This window comes from Chamaea fasciata, unplaced genomic scaffold (genome assembly GCF_029207755.1).
Source record: "Chamaea fasciata isolate MVZ Bird 193981 ecotype frontalis unplaced genomic scaffold, bChaFas1.0.hap1 SCAF_2, whole genome shotgun sequence".
NCBI classification, from domain to species: Eukaryota; Metazoa; Chordata; class Aves; order Passeriformes; family Sylviidae; genus Chamaea; species Chamaea fasciata.
In genome coordinates, this window is record NW_027094087.1 from 41,631,924 (window position 1) to 41,652,688 (window position 20,765).

Consider the following 20,765-nt stretch of genomic DNA (forward strand, 5'->3'; position numbering starts at 1 on the left):
CCTGAATTTCTCAACCTTTTAAGAAGTTCTGGAACTTTAGTGGGCAGTAGCTAAAACTTTTTAATTATATATTATGACCTAATCTTTCAAACTTAAAGGCTTCTTCATTTTAGCCATTTGCAGTGAAATTTTGAGTGTTCAGCATTGGCCTAATCCTTCTATTATTGAACTTAGCAATAAAACTGATACTGATTAAGATTGGATGTGCATTACTCCTCAAAAACCTTCTCATCAAATTGCAGGTATTGAAAAGGAAAATATAATTTTTTTGCTTAACAGAACTGTCTCTTTTATCACAAAATTCTTCCTTCTTAAAGAAAAAAAATGTGAATGTTCAATGAATGATTGCAGTAGCTTGTGGAATTTTTGAAAAGTTTGGGTGACAGAAACATTTTAATCCTAGAACCAACATAATCCATATGCAAAGCCTTTTGCATTTTTTTTAAAGAGGAAGCTGAGAAAGCTGCCGATTTTCAGCTACCATGCTTTACTTTTGTCTCCAAAAAGAGATTACCTACCCAGTATTTTTTTGACAATTTTTTCCTATTTTTAGGCATGTCCTGAAATAATAGGAGCACTGAAATTACCGTTCAAGAGGATTTAAGCTTCTGTGTTTGTGTGATACACGTTAGTACAGTGGACTACACTGCAGACATTAGGTTTCAAGAGTAGAAGCATTTATTAATATTTAAAATGCAAATGATCTTCCTCCAATTGATTGTTACTTAAAGACAAATGTTCAGCAATAATGGTGCCTTCACTCTCTCTCTCTCTCTCTCACTCTTTGTGGCTTAAGAGACAGGAAAATGTGCATTATCTTATTCATGTTTAGATCCCTCTCAGGTCGCATTGTCGGAGGTGTCTGGTGGTTCTTCACGCTCATCATTATTTCATCCTACACTGCTAACCTCGCTGCTTTCTTGACTGTTGAGCGAATGGTCTCACCCATAGAGAGTGCAGAAGACCTTGCCAAACAAACCGAAATTGCTTACGGGACACTGGACTCAGGGTCAACTAAAGAGTTCTTCAGAGTAAGTTGGCGCGTCCATTAGAGCAGCTATCCCTACCAACCACTCTCATAAGATGCTTGGAAATGTGAAATAATGTGATTTTTCAATTATATGCAGTATAGTTTTGTGACTTCTGCAATAATTCAGCTACATTTTTACCCCCACAAGACCATTTGTTGGAGTTTTCAGTTTTTTAGTCTGTGGAAAGCTTATTGATCCTGTAAAAAAAAAAAAAAAAAAAAAAAAAAAAAAAAAAAAAAAACGTCCAAAAGAGATGCTCGGGGGAATACTGAAGCCAGTGATAATTAAACCAGCATTGCAGTATTGATTCATATAAAGCTACAGTACTGATGTGATGTGCAGCATTGAAAGCCTATGATGGTAACATGGAGTCTTGCAGGTTTTGTTTCAGCTTATGGATTTGGCTGTGTGCATTTTGCTTTAGGGTCTTGGGTGGTGAGAAGGAAATGCATTTTTTAATCTGCTGACTTTCAGACGGATTATAAAGAGAAAATTTAACTTGAGGGGATGTGGTTGGAGCTTTAGGAAATAGCCTAAATAGCCATTCATATGCCTGTGCTGTCTCTATTGATTACTTCATTCTCATTTGCTTTCCTGCGTTAGTGTGGTTAGTATGTAATCCTCATCATTTGCCAGCTGGAAAGCAGGGAGCTTGACACCCCAAGCAGTGCATAATAAACAGTCCTTTCTCTTTTATTTCATGTCTCCAGCAGATGAAAGTTAAGCTCAGCTGATCGAAGTCAGTTTAAGTGTTTGAACACAGCTCTGAATAAATGCTGTGAGCCAGTAACCCTTGCTTGAAAATTACACAGCTAATTAGGTCATTATTTATCTGATATGTGGAGATTAAGGGATTTTTAGAAGTCAAGAAGATGGACTAAAAATTTCTTCTAATTGCTTAATTGAAAGGAGATCTGTGTTCTGCATTTACATGCACCTTCACTGTTTTCAGTTTGGCAAAACTGAACTCAGTAAACCATTAAAAATTTTTTCAATGCTATTTGGAAACTATAATCAATATCCATTCAAAGGCAGTGTCTCAAGTGAAATAAGCTATTTATTGCAACAAATATCCCCATATAAAATCTTGCAAATCTGTTCTATTAGCTGCGAAAAGATGATTTATAAGATAAAAATTTCACTTAACAAACACATAGTGATTGGACCTTCACATCATGAAACTCATCAAGGAGTTCAGTTTAACCCAGTTTTCTAGATTTCTTCTGTAGACCCTGGAGAAAGAAAAGCAGCCCTATGCATCCTGTGTGAGATATGTGTGTTAGGATGAAATAAAGCACACATTGAAGTATTTGCCTCTTGAACTCTAGAGGGGTCCAGCTGAAATGGCTAGAGGCTTGATACCTCCTTTTTAATCGATACTGTTCACTGAAAGGTTTCTAACTACACTGGTCTTACTATTTTTTTTTAAATGAGTATAGTCCCTCCTACCAATTATTTATATTCCCCTATATTTCACCCATAAACACATTTTTAGTTCTTTTTATGGAAAGTTAAGTATTTTATTCTTGATACTCCAGTTGCAGTCCATCATAAGTTGAGGTGGTAACCACAATATACAGGTAAAAATAGTTCTTTCTACTAGAATAAAGCTGTGATGATACTTAAAAACATGATGGGGATGGACAGGCAGATTTATGTAGCTTTGTATTTATTACCTTGTTACATTTTTAAGAGTATCTAGTGGTTGCAAATTTTTTAGGTGATGGCATGCAAAAATTAATTCCCAAAGAAACAGAGAATGAAGGACTGGAATTGTTTTCTTAAGATTTTCAAAAAACTTTTACAAGCCATTGTATTGAAGTAATGAGATCAGATAGTTTAATGTAGAAACAATATTGGTCACAAAAATGTCATGGTTCTTTTAAATCATCCTGTGAACACAGAAACTTTTTCAATATTTTATGCAAGTTCTCATTTTAAAGAGAAGACTCTATAATGAATTTAAAAGCCTATGGCGACAGCCCTTCTTTCACTTCAATCTTAAAGGGTCAAGAGATAAAAGAAGGAAAAACCAATGTTGCTCTTTTTATTTTTTTCTTTTCTTTCAAAATACAGAGAGAAACATTAAAATTGGCTACAAATACTAAATACTACTGCATATGCAAATTTTGAAGCTTAATGAAGATTTGAACGGTGTTGATCACTTTCTTTAAAATGGTGCAATTGAGGCTCTGCTTTCAAATGATTTCTAATCTCTGACACAGTATAGTGATTCTTAATGATACGTGCTATTCTTATGTGCTATTTCTAAAAATATTTTTCACAAAACAGGGATAAAGATAAAATTTCAGCAGACAAGATTGACACAAAAGCTGTTTTCATAATATATAAATTAAGACCTAGCCTGAAACAATGGTACAAGAAGAGTTGAGTGCCAAGTCTAACATTTTGTGGGTTTGGAAGCAATGCATTTTGGTGTTGGAATCACGTGTAACTTTTCTGTCAGTGGTGATTATCTGGTTGAAGATGAGCCTTCAGGACATTTTCTCATCATTTTGTCATTTCTGAGCAAAATGTCAGAAACTCTGAACACCTCTTCAGCTTGTTTTAAATCTGGATTGAAAGCAGAAAAGGAAAAATCATTTTCAAGCCAACATAAAGAGGAACTTTGATACTGTTAGCTCTTATATACTCATATTTTCTGGTTTAGATGCAGTGAGAGTTGTATTTTCCAAGCAGATTGCTCTAGAAGGGAAGTAGTTAGTTTTAGCAGTTCTACTCAGAAAAGCCTAAAATGTCAGCTTGGTTGACTGCAGGGAAAGCTGCAATGTTTCCTTATATGATAATAAAAAATATTTGTTAGTTCACTCTTCAATTTTCACTCGGAGTTCACATGTAGAAATTGAATGTAAACAAATGAAAGTCTGGGAGAAGAAAGTGTTCTTAGAGAGCAGATACCTTGTTAGACTTTCCGTATTTTTTCTATTTTTATGGGGAAAGGAGACTAGATTCTAGAGGGGGAAAAAAGAAAAAAAAAAACAAACAAACAAACAAAACAAAACAAAACAAAACAAAACAAAAAAAAAAAAAAAAAAAAAAAAAAACAGAAAAAAAGAAAAAAAGAAATTTAAATGCAACCTTTTTCAATTGATTTAGGGCAGTGTTTCCTGTTAAAAATCAAGCTGTTTATGTGTTGCATAAAGTTTTAAATGAAAGTGATCTATTATATGATAACTTTATAAAGAATTAGATGTAATAGATGTTAAGATGAGAGAAATATTTGGAAGTGAAGGCAGACGAAAGCAAGAAAATACTCTTGAAAGTGTGACTCATTTACTACTACTCTCTTCTGGTTTTTTCTTTCTGTAAATTTAAATCTATGAAATTACATCTGTGTAAAGCAAAAAAAGAATGCATTGGTGGCTTTGTTTATGCTCTGCTCCCAGCCACTATTATGTAAATGTAAAAGAGCTGTGACTGCAGTGGAAAGAAAGGGTGACAAGTCAGGATGTGATTATGGACGTTCACAGCTGTTGTTGATTCAAATGTTATTATATTTGACAGAAAGATAAAATTATGCATACAGACAAACTAAAAAGGGAAAGCATAATTTATGATGTTCTGCTATATGGCATTTTTGTTGAACATTTTTAGTTAAATGCCACTTATTTTCAGGATAGACTTGGGTCCCTAACAAATTATTTTCTAAGTAATAGTACAGTCATTCAGTAATTGGTAAAAAGAAGTGCTTCAGGGAAATTACTCTCATGCATAAAAAGGCTCAGTTCCAGGCTTCTTAAATCCATTTGTAATTTATGTAATACTAAGATTATAGGATTTGGTATTTGTTTAAATAATCTAAGGCCCTTTGTTTTGGGGCTTTATAATAATGAATATTTTCCTGGAGTGCTCATCTCAGTGTAGGAACAGACTCATAGACCAAATCTTGCTTAGCTAGAAACTCCTCTTGACTCAAATAAAAGCTGACTTGAGCATTAGGTTAAAAAGTCCTTTTTGCAGCATACATAGGGGAAGACAAGTGCCATCTGTTATTATATAAACAGTGTGTAGTGTTCAGCTGACACACTGCTGGTTTGCATGTATATATTCCTATTGCTGGAGGAAGCAAAGGAGTTGTTAAGTGAATCTAATGAGCATGGGAAGCTTCTCAGCCTGACACCATTTCCTTCCTTTCTTTTAGGGAAAAGTTTTATTTGCTTTAAATTTTTATGAAGAAGTTTTATTTTTGCTTAGGTATTACCTGTAGTTACTACATGCGTCCCAGGACAGGAAAATTTTCAACTAATGCACTCTAATCCATGAATTCTTGTGCATTCTTTGAGAAAGTAGTTTTCTTACTCAGTTATTGGATATATTTTTAAAATAAATCCACTGATACTACAGTTCTAAAATCATTCCTAATTCTTTAAGAAAGATGCTTATGGCATTTTACTTCCTTTAATATTTGGTACAACTTGCTGTTTCCATCTTTTATTGTGAACCATGTCTTCAAATATTGTATAGCATTTCTGAATATAAATCAGGTCAATTCTGGACTCTGAATTATGAAAGCAGAAATCTTACTTAAGCTTTGTGGTTGTGATGGTATAAGAAGTGGGTATTAGGGAAATGCTTTAAGATTCAGCTGAGTATTTATGGGGAGATTGTTTGACTGTTTCTCTTAAGAGTATAGGCTTATTGTGGACATCTATTTCATATATCATTCCCTAACATACGCTTTACCGTACATTGACTGTGTGAACTTTCTCTGTCTAACAGTAAATTCAGCTTTGCAGGTTTCTCTTTTGACTGCTAGAGGGTAGTCAAACTTAAAAACAGTATCTGCTATTATAGTATTGATACTTTTATTTCTCATCTCTTTTAAAATAACAGAATTCAAATAAAACCCTTCTCTGAGATTTTCCCAGCCTCAAATATCTGAAAAATTAAGTATAATTGATTTTATTTGAGCAGTGCCATTCTGAAATATTGCAACATTCTTTTGTTCTAACTTGTTTTTGATTTTCTCCAGAGATCAAAAATAGCAGTGTATGAAAAGATGTGGACCTACATGAAATCAGCTGAGCCATCAGTGTTCACTAGGACTACTGCAGAGGGAGTAGCTCGTGTCCGCAAATCCAAGGGCAAGTTTGCCTTCCTGCTGGAGTCCACCATGAATGAATACATTGAGCAGCGAAAGCCATGTGACACCATGAAAGTGGGAGGAAATCTGGATTCGAAAGGCTATGGCGTAGCCACACCGAAGGGTTCTCCATTAAGGTGGGTGGAATAGTATAACAATATAAAATGTGTTGTTATAGTATTCCACCTTCCCTGATGTCCCTGATATAGCTCTTTTTGTTTTGTGTGTGAACATGGTATGTTATTTTTATTTTCTTCCATTTAATTTATTTTCGATCAACAAAGGTAACCATTTCTAATTGCAATATGGATTTAGCAGCTATAGTTGGCATATGTTTCAAGGCCATATAAAAACCAAACTGGTTGAACACTAGCTACTTGAAGTCAGCCTCGATAGAATTAACATCCGTTATTCTATGTCATCAGCTTTTTTCACAGAATTCAACCCTTTTTAGCAGTATTATGCTTACATTATCTGCATCAGTATCTGCATCAATAATATGCCTACATTTTATGTTTTGTTTATTGATCTCAGCTACTAATTTCTGAGTAAGAAGCTGCTTGTAACATCTTTTTTCAACTGTCATCACTTGGAGGCAATTAGTCCTTCATTAAAGTATTTTTTTATTAAAGCACCTTCTTATTTAGAAAAAATGTTTGTGTTTCTAGCATTATGCATTTCAGTACTGCCTTCAAACTCACCAGTATTTTCTTTATCATGGTATCAGATGCATTCAGTAAAGTAGGAGAGTTTTTGATTCACAGGCAGGACATAATTTGCATTTCATTCAAAATGTCTGGAGACACAAGTCAAGGTACCAACTTTGTGTTAAAATTGGCGGTATTTACCATTCTGTTTCTTTAACATTTAAGGCAAACAAAACATACATTTTCCAGTGTAGATTTGCCAAATTTCTTCAAAGCAAAGGAGCAACTAGCAGTTGAAAGGAGTATGACCTATGGAGTCTGACAATGATAAGGTGCACGAGGGTGGGGGAAAGGCAATGCTCCGCAGAGTACTCAGCGCCCCATTTCTCACATTTGTCCTCATGATAAGGAATTAGGATGTAAAGCAAAGGGGATGAAGCTGGTGTAAGGGAAGAGTTGCAAGTGCAGATGGAGCCGTATGTCTGTGGATGAAATAACTAAGGAGCTACTTGTCTACATCTGTGACTGCAGAGGAGACATCATTACCACTATGCAGATAACCAGACTCACCCATAACTCATCTATTTAACCTGCACACAATGCCACAAAAATCAGTAGTTGTGACTGTATTACGGGGTGGTGAAAGGAGTATCATTAGAATCATTTCCATCCACAGCAAAGGAAGATTTGTACGTGCAGGGGAAAATCAGGTCAGTTATTTCAGTGACTGAATACAAATTTTTGGTCCTTAATATTCAGTACCTCTTAGATTTAAAAACTGCCACCTTCATTGCTGAATGAAGTAGTAAGAGGACATTAAGGAGGTGAGAGAGGGAAAATGACAATTAAAATGCTAATTTTATAGAAAAACATGTCCAGAACTCATAGAGTAGTTAAAGATAGAAGGCAGTGCTAATAAGAGAGGCTGATCTATTATCTGGATATATTTTCAGATAATACTTGGTTTTTATTTTACATTTCCGATAGATTGATATCTCCTTCTCAGTGTTTCAAACAACCTAAAAGTGGTAGGCAGCACTGCAGTTTAGGATAGTAAGGAACTGCCCAATGCTGACAGTAAGGCTTTACTGAGTTAAAGCTAGGGCATACCTTTTAGGGTACTTTGGCTGCTGTCATATATGTCCTAGCAGTGGGCACTTTGCTTTAAGCCTGCTTTATGGTGTTCTGTAGTGCCTTTCCCTTTTTTCTGCAGAGTATTCAATACCAACACAAGACAGGCTGTTATAATGAGCACTGATAGCCTGTGGAAGTTGATTTGTGGCAAATTTAGGCTTATTTCAGGTTTGTTCAATTGGCTAGACAAAAATACCTAGGAGTAATGGGGATGAAACATAAAGCAGTTAGAAGTAGCAGAGCCTAGTAAGACTAATAAGAGCAGAGAGGAAGAGCACTGCCACAATTGTAAGGATCCAGTGTGAAATCTTGGTTCCATCCCATCTAAAGACCAAGCTCCCAGACATTTTAGTGAAGCCATATTTTCATCTAACTGGGGGTCGGCAACTATCGTTAGGGTGGTGTGATCAAAACCATGTAGTTTTTCACATCCTACCTTCGAACATATTTCAAAAAGCAGAATAGGGGAAATCCTACCGGACTTGAAAATTGGACCAAATCTTCTTTCAAGCTGTCTCGACTGGCTGTCCATGTCCATGCCTTTCCTGAGCCTTTCTTTCATATGTGCTAAGCTGCTTGTTCTCCTGCTGCACCCCATTCCCTCTCCAGCCCCAGTGACAAACCATCAGTGCTGCTTACCTACTAAAAACATTAAGCAACACACTTAATGTTCTGGATAAAAATAAAGAACAAGCAATACCTCACATTCATACCACCTCTTTCATGTATATCTATAGAGAGTAGCACTTACAGAAGAGGAGAAAAGCTTCCTCCCCCTGTGTTTTTGAACAGAAAAGAGTCGGCTGTAAATTTTAACTGCGTGTTTCAGTATTTTCTGAATTTTTTAAGATTTAGAATATGCTGCTTTTGCTATTTTGACTGCATCCCACATGGTAGTGTTTCTGTCACTGATCAGATGACTTATGTAACTGTCTGCACAGATAATTGCAAATATTGAACATGCAGTTTGAAATCCATGAAGGGCAGGCTAGCAAGCTCATTACATAAATTAGTCTAAAGACATAATTTGCTATGGAGGTTGTAAATTCTGTTTTAATTAATAATCATAATTTCCTATTTGAGTTATATGTAGACCACAAATTACTTGATGTAGTTTACAAATAATTGCAAGGAGCATAAAAAAGTTAAACATTCAAATGCTATCTTTGGTCTGTTCAGGACTAGGGAAAAAAAAAACAAAAACAATTTTTGAAATTAATTATTCAAATCAAATTATTCACTAAACTGTTTGAACACCTATTTCATTAGAAGTATTTTAGTCTTAATCCTCCTCCTACTTACAAAGATATAAATCAGGAGTTTTTTTCCCTGAAAATGTAGTAGCATCTGAATAAAATTGATGTGAGTGTGTGGAGAACCAGACCACATATTTTCTTTCACACACCTAGCTGACAGAAAGTGGTTCTTCCTGTAGCACAGGATTAGGGATGGTTCCCAACCATCACATCACCAGGCTCATGTTCATTACAGAGCACATGCTCATCACTTGGTTCATGCAGATGAAATCCACCTGTCAGAGAGATCCAAGGACTGGTCTCTCTGTGGCTCATGACTGTACACATGAGCAGGGTAGTGGATTTTAATTCAAAACTCTTCTTTGTTGGGTTTCATGCTACACTCCTGCAGTGTTCAACCAGTACCTATTGCCTAATTGGAATGACTTATTCTCAGTGCTGGTGCAGTATTACAGTTAATGCATATCACTGAATGGAGGAGGATGGGAGATGCCTGATGTGTGTTTCTTTTATGCCCAACAGGCAGTACCACATCACATATCATGTGTGTCTCCTTCCTTCCTTCCTTTTCAGTGATATTCATTTCTATTTGATGCTGTAAAAGGCTGACATGTTTGAGAAGGAATGTGGGATTGAGGGCAAAGGCTCTCATCACAACAAAAATTGAGGTTTTTCTCATGGCACTACCCAACTGTTCTTACTGTTTCGTCCTCCTACAACGGTAGGTATCCTTCCAAAGCCACTGTGCAGTACTCAGTGTGAATTAATAAGGTTTTTTCTTCGAAGGTGGTGCTTTCAAAGGTGGTTAAGAGAGTGCTGCTTGTCTGCTTAGCAAGACCTGCCTTTGTAAAAGTGTTGTCATTAGAAGATGTTCTTGTGGCCAGACTTTTGGCCATTGTGGATCACCCCTGGGTCATCTGCCTTGCCACTTGCAGTAACTGTGTTTCCAGAGGGCAATACCTGGAGATCTTGTACTACTCAAGTCCTGTGCCTTGCATGCCTCTGCTTTTCTGTTTTAGATATGTAGGCATCATAAACAAGTTTTGTATAGTGAAGAACATGAAAGAGTTTCCCACTCTAAGAGGTAATGAAAAAGGAATTAAGGATAATACTTTTCCAAAGGTACACTAAAAGTTTTTTCAGCTTTTTGTACCTTGACACTGTTTTATGTAAAGGGGAATGACAGGTTGGGCTAAAAAATGAGTTGTTGTCATTTTTTCTCACTGTTTTAACTAAGGACATTAGTCCTGTCCTATAGCCTAAAGTATAGAGTATGTATGAGTGAAACCTGCAAGGTCATAAGTGTCTGGTGAGACACGTTGAGCCCAGGCAGATGAGAATGGCAGGATTAAATTTAGATAAATAATAGAAAAACTTTGACTAGATGCATCAGTGTGTTTTACAGATTGGTGATATTTGTTCACCAACCTCATGAAATCCAGAGCTCTAATAAGTTCCTGCTACTGGAATTACAGTTAATGTTTATGTATATATGTGAACCTGGGATTCTGTATTCCATTATTCAAGTCTCTATTCTTTTTATAAGTCTCTCTTCTTTTTATGTAGTAAAGGATGAACTCAGTTTGACTTTAGGAAGAATTCTTTATGCTCTGGAGAGAAAGGCAAAAGGGTCCACCTGGAGATATCTGCTGGTTTTTGGCAGTGTGACATCTGGTGACATGAACTGACTCAATGCTTTATCCATTCTTTACTGTGTTTAACATAAGGCGTGCAGTGTGGGTGGTGCATCAGAGGCACTAGTGTTGCGCATACAACTTTCTGATCATTCTAGCAACTTAGGTCAAAAGTGCAACATACAGGAAGGTAGAGACTTTAGTTTCCATCCCATCCAAGGGAGGAGTGCCCTGCAGATTGCTTGGGGTGCAAATGGCATCCAAATGGTGCCCTGTCAACAGTGTATGTATTCTCCTGTTTTATATAATATAATGTGCAATACCTGAAAGAGATTCACTGTAGAAGTGAGAGAACTGTGGTGGAAGGAACTTTTTCTTGAAGAAAAATGAAACTGTGGGAATAAGATAAAGATCTGTTATGAAGGGAGTCTTTGTGTACATGGGCTCTATAATCTGCCATTTTGATCTCAGTGACTTCATCTTCTCCATTTTTTCCTGAGGTGAATCTCTAAAATTGCCACTCTTTTGTTGCTTCGTTTCAATGTGGTACTACAGCTGGCAATGTTACCTTTGCTTTTCACAGATATATCTAGTATGGTTCCTTAGAAACCTAGTGTTGGAAGAAAACTTATTTTAGTGATGCATGCTCATTCATACAAAATTTTGGCAGACCATACATAGGATGGAATATTCTCCCTTTTTGGTGGTTTTTTTTTTTTTTTTGGTTTTTTTTTGGTTTGGTTTTGTTTTGTTTTGTTTTGTTTTGTTTTGGGGGGGGTTGTTTGTTTGTTTGTTTTTGGGGGGTTTTTTATGGTTGTTTTTTTTGGTGGTGTTGTTGTTGTTCGGTTTTTTGTGGGGTTTTTTTTGGTAAGTGATATTTCCTTTTCTTTTTTTTTCATTGACCTGAAAATAACAATATGATAGTATAGTTTCTTCCAGTGGGACTATTAAACTTTTTATGAAATGCTATCCTCAATGTTTTTGGAGACCAGAATATAAGGAGCTTATTGTGGAAGGAATACACAGCTCATCATTCACTGCCAAAGCTGTTTATCGTGAACTTAATATATTATTTTGATTTGTAGGTCAGTGAGCTGGTAATTCACACCAAGCTCTGTAGGAAAACCATCAGAGTCATTACACAGTAGCCAACTGTAAGGACAGGTAAAAACATTTCTCCCCAAACATCTTGCGTGCTCTGGTTTCTTATGCTTTCTTTAAGATTGGATTTGTGTGTACAAAAGGATAGGTATGATATCCACAGAGTTCCTCTGAGTAAAAGAAGAACTAGGAAAAATGTTTGAGTTGGCCACCCAAACTTTTTTACACTGTCAACATTTGTTTACTACAGAGGACTACTTCCACTGCTGTTTTTCAATAGCTTTGTACTGCAGAAATCCCTGAATCTTTAGAAAAATAAACTTTTCCCATCAGTGAAAGCTTCCTTATACAAGCTGTGATGTATCATAAAGGAAGCATTTCCCAGGACCACTCTTCTGTGTACCCTATATTCTTCAGTTTTCAAAGGTCTTTATAGATTTTTTTTTTATTTTTTCTTAACCAATATTGTTGATGTAACTATTCTGTCTTGGTTCTGTGCATCTGGGCTGCATTCTTCACTCAATGGCATGTTCCTGTTTCTGGAAAGGTACAGAAATAGGTAATGTATGGTTGAGTCATCCTGATAACATCTGCAGCCCATGTGCTTCTGTGCAAGTTCTGGCACTTCTGAGAGAAGAATGGGTATTTCTCTTGCTGGTTAGCTGTCTTCTGGCTGGCAACACAGTGAGGAGAGATGCAGAGGAATCAGGTTTGATTTTTTTCACATTTCTCTTCTCCTGCCAGAATGTCTGGTATTGCCCTTAATCAGTGTGTTATTCACAGAGTTATTTCAGCAAAGCACCACAGGACCTAAAAACTGGTGTTACTTACATATGATGTAGAGAAGATATAGAGAGAACTGGTGAATAATTGAGAATTAATTTGTGACAATTAAAATGAGTGATGTGAAAATACTGAGTTTGACCTCTACACTTTTGAAGCAAGGGCCACTGGAGAAAGCAAAAACACCAGCGTAGTTATGGGGTGGTCTGTTGATACTTAAAAGAACAGGATTTTAGTCAGCTTACCAGGATTTTCCAAGGTCATTTCTTTCTGTGATACCAAATTATATGAAAACTAGAATGTGATCTGTAGCATTTTATACATATGTAAACATTATCCTGTTTGACTGATGGGGTAGATCATACTGTATGACTTTGCATAATATTTTTCCCTTCACTGTAGGCATAACAAGGCTTGAATTACCACCTCATTACCATTCAGTGTCAAAGCTTATAGCTGAGATATTTCTCAAGCAGGTCAGATCCTTCAGAGCTTGTTAGGTTTTCTATCAACTGAAAATAACACTTACTGGGTAAAAAGGCAGAGAATGGGCCACTGCTTAGGAAGGAATATAAAAGTCAGGGGTCAAAAGAAGATCAGTGAAGAGAACCTGACAATGAATGTTAGCAAGTTGTTCTTTCAGCTGTGCCTGGGAGGCATACTTAATTTGGGTTACCTGGATTATTTCTGTCTAAAAACAGAGTATCTATTTGAAAAGTAAATATAAAGCCTTTGGAACAGAGATTAGAGTCCCATCTTGCTCTGTTCCCCAGTGATGCCTGTTGGAAAAAATTCATAATTTTCAATCAAGATAAGGGTCTTCCCTGTGCAAAAATAGTGCAATAAAAAAGGGGAAATTTTGATGATGACTAATGAGATCCACTGCAAGATGTACAAGCAAATGTACTGTGGCAAAATCTTCTACTTGAAAGAGTTTTGCCCATTCTTGCAATTTCTACTTATAGAGGGAGGAAATTGTAATAATTGTTATTTAAGTAACCAAATTGCAGTGAAGAGCATTGCTATTGAGATAATTTCTGATACTTGTGTCTTTGAAAGGAAACAGCTCATTAGTGTTCATGATGCTGCACTTGCTGAATTTTCTCTGACCTGGGGGGGTGGAAAAATCACTATATCTTTCAAGTACTTCAAAGAGCCGTCTCTGACCTGCCTTGCCTCACAGAGCCTGTTTCTTCATTGCCACTAGCAGGATGTTTTCACTCTCAGACTTCAGGGATGATTCATAATTGAACAAAGTTCTCTGTGGTTTGGAGGAGAAAGCAAAAGTCACAGAAATTTGTTCTGCTGCCATTTCTGTTTTCCTACACTACAAAAGACAGTAGAAGCAACTGATGGAAGGCAAAGCTCTTCCATGAAGCTCAGCTCTCATTTTGGTCACACTGTCAGGTTCTGGTGCCTCTCTGCAAGTATCATCCTCCTCCTTACTCCAAGGAAGGTCTTGGGATTTTAGTGTGATAAGTTGTGAAATGAAGTGTTTCTGAGCAGGAGTGAAACAACAGATCATGGAAACAGCAGTAAAAGTATTGCATAGAAAGTGGAGGGTTTTTTTATTCTAAGCATTTCAGTGGCAATAGGTATTTTTAAATTAGCAGTATAATCAGTGTAAAAGATGAAGCTACCATTCTGTGTTTTTGGCTTTGGTATTGGCTTAAAAGTACAGTGAGGCTCTTAAAAAAAAGTACAAGCTGTTTATACAAGAGATTTCTCATTTTGATATTCAGTGATTACTAAAAATTTCTTTACTGTCCTACAGAAGCATTGGGCCAGTCTGAGGTAGTTAGCACCAGGAAAAGTTCATTAACAGGCTTGTTCTTTACAATCAGAAATAAATCAAGGCAGCAGAAAGATCAGAGTTCTTTTCATACTTGTCTGTTTCAGAATTGTTTGAATGCAAACAGGATAGGAGCTTCACAATAACAAATCTCTCCAAATGAAATTTGTCAGACTGTTGAATTCTCTGATAGGTAAAAAGGGACATATATTTAAGTATAAGCAATGAACTTGCCTCAGGCTATCAGCAAAAGGCATAATGTCTCAAAAATACTGATACCATTGCTGTGCACACATCTTACTGATTTTCTGGACTTCCACAAACCTTGATAAGCATTAATCCTCACTGTATGCCAGTGGGATACAAAAGGTTATGGTTGTTTCCAGTCTATAGATCCCCTGAGAAATAAACGCTGCTTCTTGGCTCTTCAGAAGTAATTTTCTCCTGCCCTTTTCCCTGCCATTTCCCCAATCCCTTGTAAAGCATCTCAGCAGAGGGCAAGATGCAGCCCTTTATATTTTAACAATGCTGCTCATTATTATTTCTCTCTTTTCTTTTTATTACAACTCTCTGGCTGTTTAGGTGTCAAGTCCCAGGAACTGCCCTTTGAAGTTGATGGTACAGTTCCCAGCAGCTAAAAGGCCTATCCCACTAAGATAATAATTGTTCAGGTAAATTGTAGGTAGCCTAAAGCAAGGGAGCAGGCTGCTGAAAGGCATCTCAGCAGCTTGTAACAATGCCTCTCTGTGGAAATGACATTTGGGGAACAAATAGCACCTGAAAAGCAGTTTGGGATTAATCTGTGCCCACTTCCAATTGACAGTAGGTACCAGATGGACTCCAAGAGACATAAAATGGCCATGTAGTCTTTGTGCAGCCTTGATTCTTGTGAGAAATCCCCAACCAAAAGTTTGTTTTCTTCCCTGTGATTTCTTTGAACTGAGAACGGTATCTCAGACTGGCACAATGTGTGACAGAGTAGGCATTATGGACTGAACATCCCAGCATGAAAGGTGGAAAAGTGTTGACAGCACAAAACAAGATTCAGAAGTTTTAATGTATAATTTAAGCTACTGTGCGTCTTGACACAACAGCTCTAAGATGCAGCTCTTTTCCATCAACAGAATGTTCCCAAGGAGCTCAGGTTCCAAATAAAAATGGTCATATATGTATCTCACTGAACAGTAAAAGTTCAAAATATTGTTTGATCAAATGGTGACTTGTGGTTGATCAATTATTTTTCCTCTTAACTGGTCTGCTTTGTGTGTGGTAGGATGTAGAATGAAAACTAGCGCTCTTTTTCTCAGCTATCTCTAGCTATCCTTAGTGCAAGTCTCTGTGCTTTTATACCTTGATGCCTTACTCCCGTTTTCTGCTTTCCTTCCTCTGCTTCCTGTTCCAACCAAGTCACTGAGTGAGAGCTTAAATCAAGCCTGAAAAAAGATTTAGCTCCTATTTCAGTATATATTTTACCAAATCCCATTATGCTAAACAATGCTGTTGCAACTCTCTTTTTACAGTTTTTGGCAGGACTGACAGTTTTCTGTAGTCAAAGTTTGACTAAAATTTGCCCTGCAGTTTTTTAAAGCCAAAAGTCAACTGCATAAAAGTGATCTCTGACCTGACATAGAAACCCATTTTATTGTTACACTTCAGGTACTTCTTTCTACTCTAAGAGAACACATGAAAATAATAATCTGCCTCTAGCACACAAAGAAAATAGAGCCTTTTTTGTATTTTTTTTCTCCCCTCTTGGTCAGGAATAGCATCTCTGTGTGGGAAGATCCAGATCCCTTGCTAGCTTGCAGATCTTCCATTACTAGCAGCAGGGATGAATGAGGCCTGCAGGTGAGAGCAGCCCCAACATCTGGCAGCCCATCTGTTACCTCCAGAATATGTACAGCTTTCTCTGAACATAATTACACAACAGGCTCTTTCCAATCTGTTGCTGATATGGTTCCATTTAGTGTGGCCCAGATTTGTAACTATGTCTTTAAGAGGCTTTTATAAGTAGAATTAGGGTTGGATTCTTTGGTATGGATGCAGACACCTGATTTTGCACATTTTATGCTATGTCGTTTGTATGATTTAGGTCTATTTTGGATCTTAAAACTATTAAGCCTACAGAAAAATCAATGGGATCCTACAGAAAATCTCAGCTTTTCTAGAAAACCCAAATTGTCTGTATTTCTTGTGCCTAAATGTAAACATTACTAGGCAATTCTTCACATTTTTACGTTTTCGACCAAAATTTTGAATTTTAAATTCTCCACAAGACCCTTTTCCTGCTTGCAACACAAAACATGAAGAGACAGGGAGCATGCTGATTTCTTTATTGATTTTAAATATTGGTTTATGGGTTTTAAAAAAAAGGAACATGTCCTCTGTCCAAGGCTAGGAGAGCAACCCACATTCAGATGCACTGTATTTACTAAGATGCAGCTCCTCAGGTTTTAATCAGTATATGATACTTTTTTGATTATATTCTATAGCTGCTGATAATATATTTTGGTTTAAAACCACATGAACACTTGACAGTTCTGACTTTTCAGTTTAATGCAAACTCAATCTATGAAAGTGTAGTTGAAAGTGAACAGAAAGTCATCACAGTTTCTTGAGGATTTAGGATTCTTTTCCTGTCACAGTTAAATAAGCAGACTGCTATTTTTGGCATCTCTTTTAGATAGTGGGCAATTATCCAAAGCAGTTTCCAATTAGAGTGCTTTTAGTTCATCCAATTTGTGGGCCACAAGAGAAGATACTGTTGCATCAGATAAAATAATTGCAAACATTCAGACTCCATCTAGAACATGACATCAATTTTTTTTGGCCTCCTCATTTAAGAAAAACATCAGTAAATTGAACCTCTTTCATGGAAGACGATCAAGATGGAGCTGCATATGGACCTCATCTGGTGAGGAGAGTCTGAGAGAGCTGGACTTGTTTAGCCTGGAGCAGAGATGGTTTTGTGGCATCCTAGGAGCATCCCAGAGTGTCTACAGAGGGGTCTTCAAGGAGATGGAGCCAGACCCTTCACAGCAGCATAGGGCAGGAGAGTCAGTGACAATGAATATAAAATGCAATGGGTGAAGTTCAGACTGGATGTAGAGAGGAACTATTTCCCCTGACTGCCTGAGGGCAGTCTGATAGTGACACGATGCTCAGAGAGGCCGTGCAGGCTTTATCCTTGGAAGTTTACAAAACGTGACTGGTTGAAGCCCTGAGCAGCGTGATCTGACCTCAGGACTGACCCTTGTATGAGCAGGAGGTTGGACCAGACAACTCCTTAGGCACTTTCCAGACTGCACTGTGCTATGATCCTTTTTTGAAGATTATGGCCATGATAAGGATATCTTCAGCCATCACACTGAATCTCCTGGAGCTGCAGGAGTATTTGGAAAGTTGTAGTAGCTTATGGAAAGTGATATTTATGTTTCCTGCATGGTAGAAGGTCTTCTCCTGAGCACTAGGCTTTAGTTACAATTTCTGTGAATTAAATGTCAAGCAGAGCATTCTCACCTGAATAAATTTTTCTTGCTGGAAAAGCAAAATAGAGTGAGAGAATGTGAAGTCAGTGAAGTAATTGACTGTGCTTCATTCATACCTCTTCTTTGCCAGGGAAAAAGGAGCAGTTAACCTCCTAAGCAGCTTTATAGACCTGCTGAGTGATTGACAACATGGACTTTTTTGAAATTCCTGAGTGGGTCAAAATGTGGATGAGTTTGTTACGGAAGTGAGACCACTCAGGTTGGCTGTCGCCCACTTTTGGCAGGAAAAATTAGGAGTATGTTGTGGTTAAAGACTGAATTGAGGAAATACACACAGAAGTTTAAGTTTAATCTATCTCTGGGAGACCAGAGGATAAATTCTCTATGAATGGTTGCCTGAAAAGACATAGCGATTTTTGAGAAGCAATGAAGTTTGATTGCCTGAAGTCATGTCACACTGGTGAGCTTAGTTAATGACCCTGCCCAGATATCCTGGGAGTCTTGGAGAAGACCAGTGCACCTTCTTACTTCAGATTCACCTTTGTTAATTGAGGGTAATGACAAATGCCCACCAGCCTCAGAGGAATAGTGAAGATTAATAGCATAGTGTTTATTATGCTGTAATATTTGAAGCCCATTCCCACTCCAGATGTTTGTATGATTATTTCAAATCCATGGAGGTGATAAACACAGTGATGCGTCAGGATAAACATGGTGGTAGATCTCACAGTGTCTTTGGTCAAAGAAAGTGTTCTGGAGAAAAAACAATCTGGAAATTGTAACTTGTACTAATGGTTTCTGAAACAGTCTGTGGTCTATGACTGTGTTTTGCGTTCCATTTAGAAAGCAATGGCAGAAATCTCCGTCACCAGTGGACCCTGCTCCATAAGGCTTTTTTAATTAAAATTGGCACGTGGACATGTATTCAGGACAACAGTAATTACATTATTTGCATCTCCATATCCACTGTGGAGATCTATTAGTACTTTTAGTACTGTGCTTTCTCTATGGCCTGGCTGCTTGTATTTGAAACGTTACAAGCATGTGTCACCGTATTGATGTGATTATGCTTGGTCTGACTGGTCTGAGAGCTGCTATATTTGCATTTCACAGAGTGGTTTGGGTTGGAAGGGACCTTAAAGGACCCTTAAGGGTCCTTAAGGAACCTTGACCTGTTTTCAACCCCCTGCCATGGGCAGGGACACCTTCTACTAGACCAGGTGGTGTAGTGAGTGAGAATATGTGGGACACAGTAAAGTCCTGGCAGAACCATTGTATTGAGCTGACTGTGGCCTTTCCTTCACCACCACCAGTGGCAGTATAGGGACACAAAGCTGGGCAAAAGTGAAGCTGCTCCATACTTAAGTGGAAGGTGGAGAGTTTGCTGCTATGTTCATGGCTGTATTGATGGTGACATCATATAGTTGGTTGCCAGAGGGATTTGATTGCCCTTGTGATCATTTCACCTGATCTTGGGCTGATGTTCAGCTGGCTTCAGGTCATTTTAATTATCAGCACACTGGCTGTTGGACCAACCATCTCATCTGGTTGCTGGCACTGTTTATGTTTGTCTAAGCATATCAGATATTCCTCATTAACTTCTGCAATAATATTCAGGCAGAAAGTCCTAGGAACTCTTCCAGCTAATCCCCATTTTGGCTGCAGACCAAATAAGGCTTTATATGGCACAACTGTAATTGCTTCATTTGTATGGTATTGATCTACCATTAGGCAAAACACAATCCAGCATTCCACTAGGGCACAAGTTTTGCAGTGTTCTTATTGTTTGCATTGCAGTTGCAGCTCCAGTTCCCACCTGGGAAATAGCTCCCCTGTTTTTTTCTTTCAGTCTCTGCTTCTAATTAAAGTAATGAACTTCAAAGTGATTGCATCATAAGCTTAAGAGAACATGTCTTAGCTGAAATCTTTCCATTTATTGCCTTTATGAAAAACATCAGTATGGAGGCACAAAGAAGCGTGAATGTAATGTTGCAGAAATCCCTCATGCGTCTTCTCAGTCTAAGTTTGGACCTGCCAAAAGTGTATCAGCTGTACAAATCTCATGAATTAGTGATCTGTTTCTGGCAGTCATGAAAGTCAAGAATCCATCCTGATTTCTGTGCTGCCAATAGCTTACGGCATAGTGGCCATGTTTTGTTAGTAACTTCATGGACATTGATGGCAGTGGATGAAATCCCTCAGAAGCAAACAGCAGTTTTGCCCTAAAGCTTTCCCATGAGGAGTAAGCTATTCTTACTAGGAAAAGGTATTGAAGAGCTTGCTTGTATTACAGCACTTTTAGTTGTGTACAGAATGCTGATGGTATTTGGTTTCGCAGTCATTTCATGCTTCATTCTCATTAAGGTGAGACTAGGGCTTGGTGGCTGAAAGGTGTAACCAGACAGGCAAAAGGTTAGAAACAGTACCTTAAAAACAGAACAAGCATGGGCTTGTTCCTAAAATAAAGATATAGACATAAATAGAACCACACAGAATCATAGACTCACAGAATAGCTTGGGTGTGAAGGGAACTTTAAGGGTCATCTAGTCCAACCCTTCTGCAATGTGCAGGGACTGAGCAGGTTGCTCAGAGCTCAGTCCAGCCTGACCTGGAATGTTTCCAGGAATGAGACACCTCTCTGGACAACCTATTCCAGTGTTTTACCATCCTTATTCTATGAGATTTATTCCTTATGTGCAGTCTAAGTCTACTGTCCTTTAGTCTAAATCTGCCTTCCTTTACCTGAAAACCACTGCTCCTTGTTTTGTTTTAGCAGGCCCACTAAAAAGCTTTG

The 20,765-nt window shown here is 37.6% G+C and overlaps 1 protein-coding gene across 10 annotated transcripts in view; it reads left to right on the forward strand.

The window, feature by feature from the left end:
- The window catches only part of GRIA4 (glutamate ionotropic receptor AMPA type subunit 4), a 219,464-nt gene that overhangs the window by 170,216 nt on the left and 28,483 nt on the right, over positions 1-20,765 (forward strand). For all 10 annotated transcript variants that reach the window (XM_066175756.1, XM_066175757.1, XM_066175763.1 and 7 more), the window contains exons 12-13: positions 833-1,031; positions 6,025-6,272. In XM_066175756.1, coding sequence (XP_066031853.1) covers positions 833-1,031; positions 6,025-6,272 — 447 coding nt within the window. The remainder of the gene's footprint in view (positions 1-832; positions 1,032-6,024; positions 6,273-20,765) is intronic.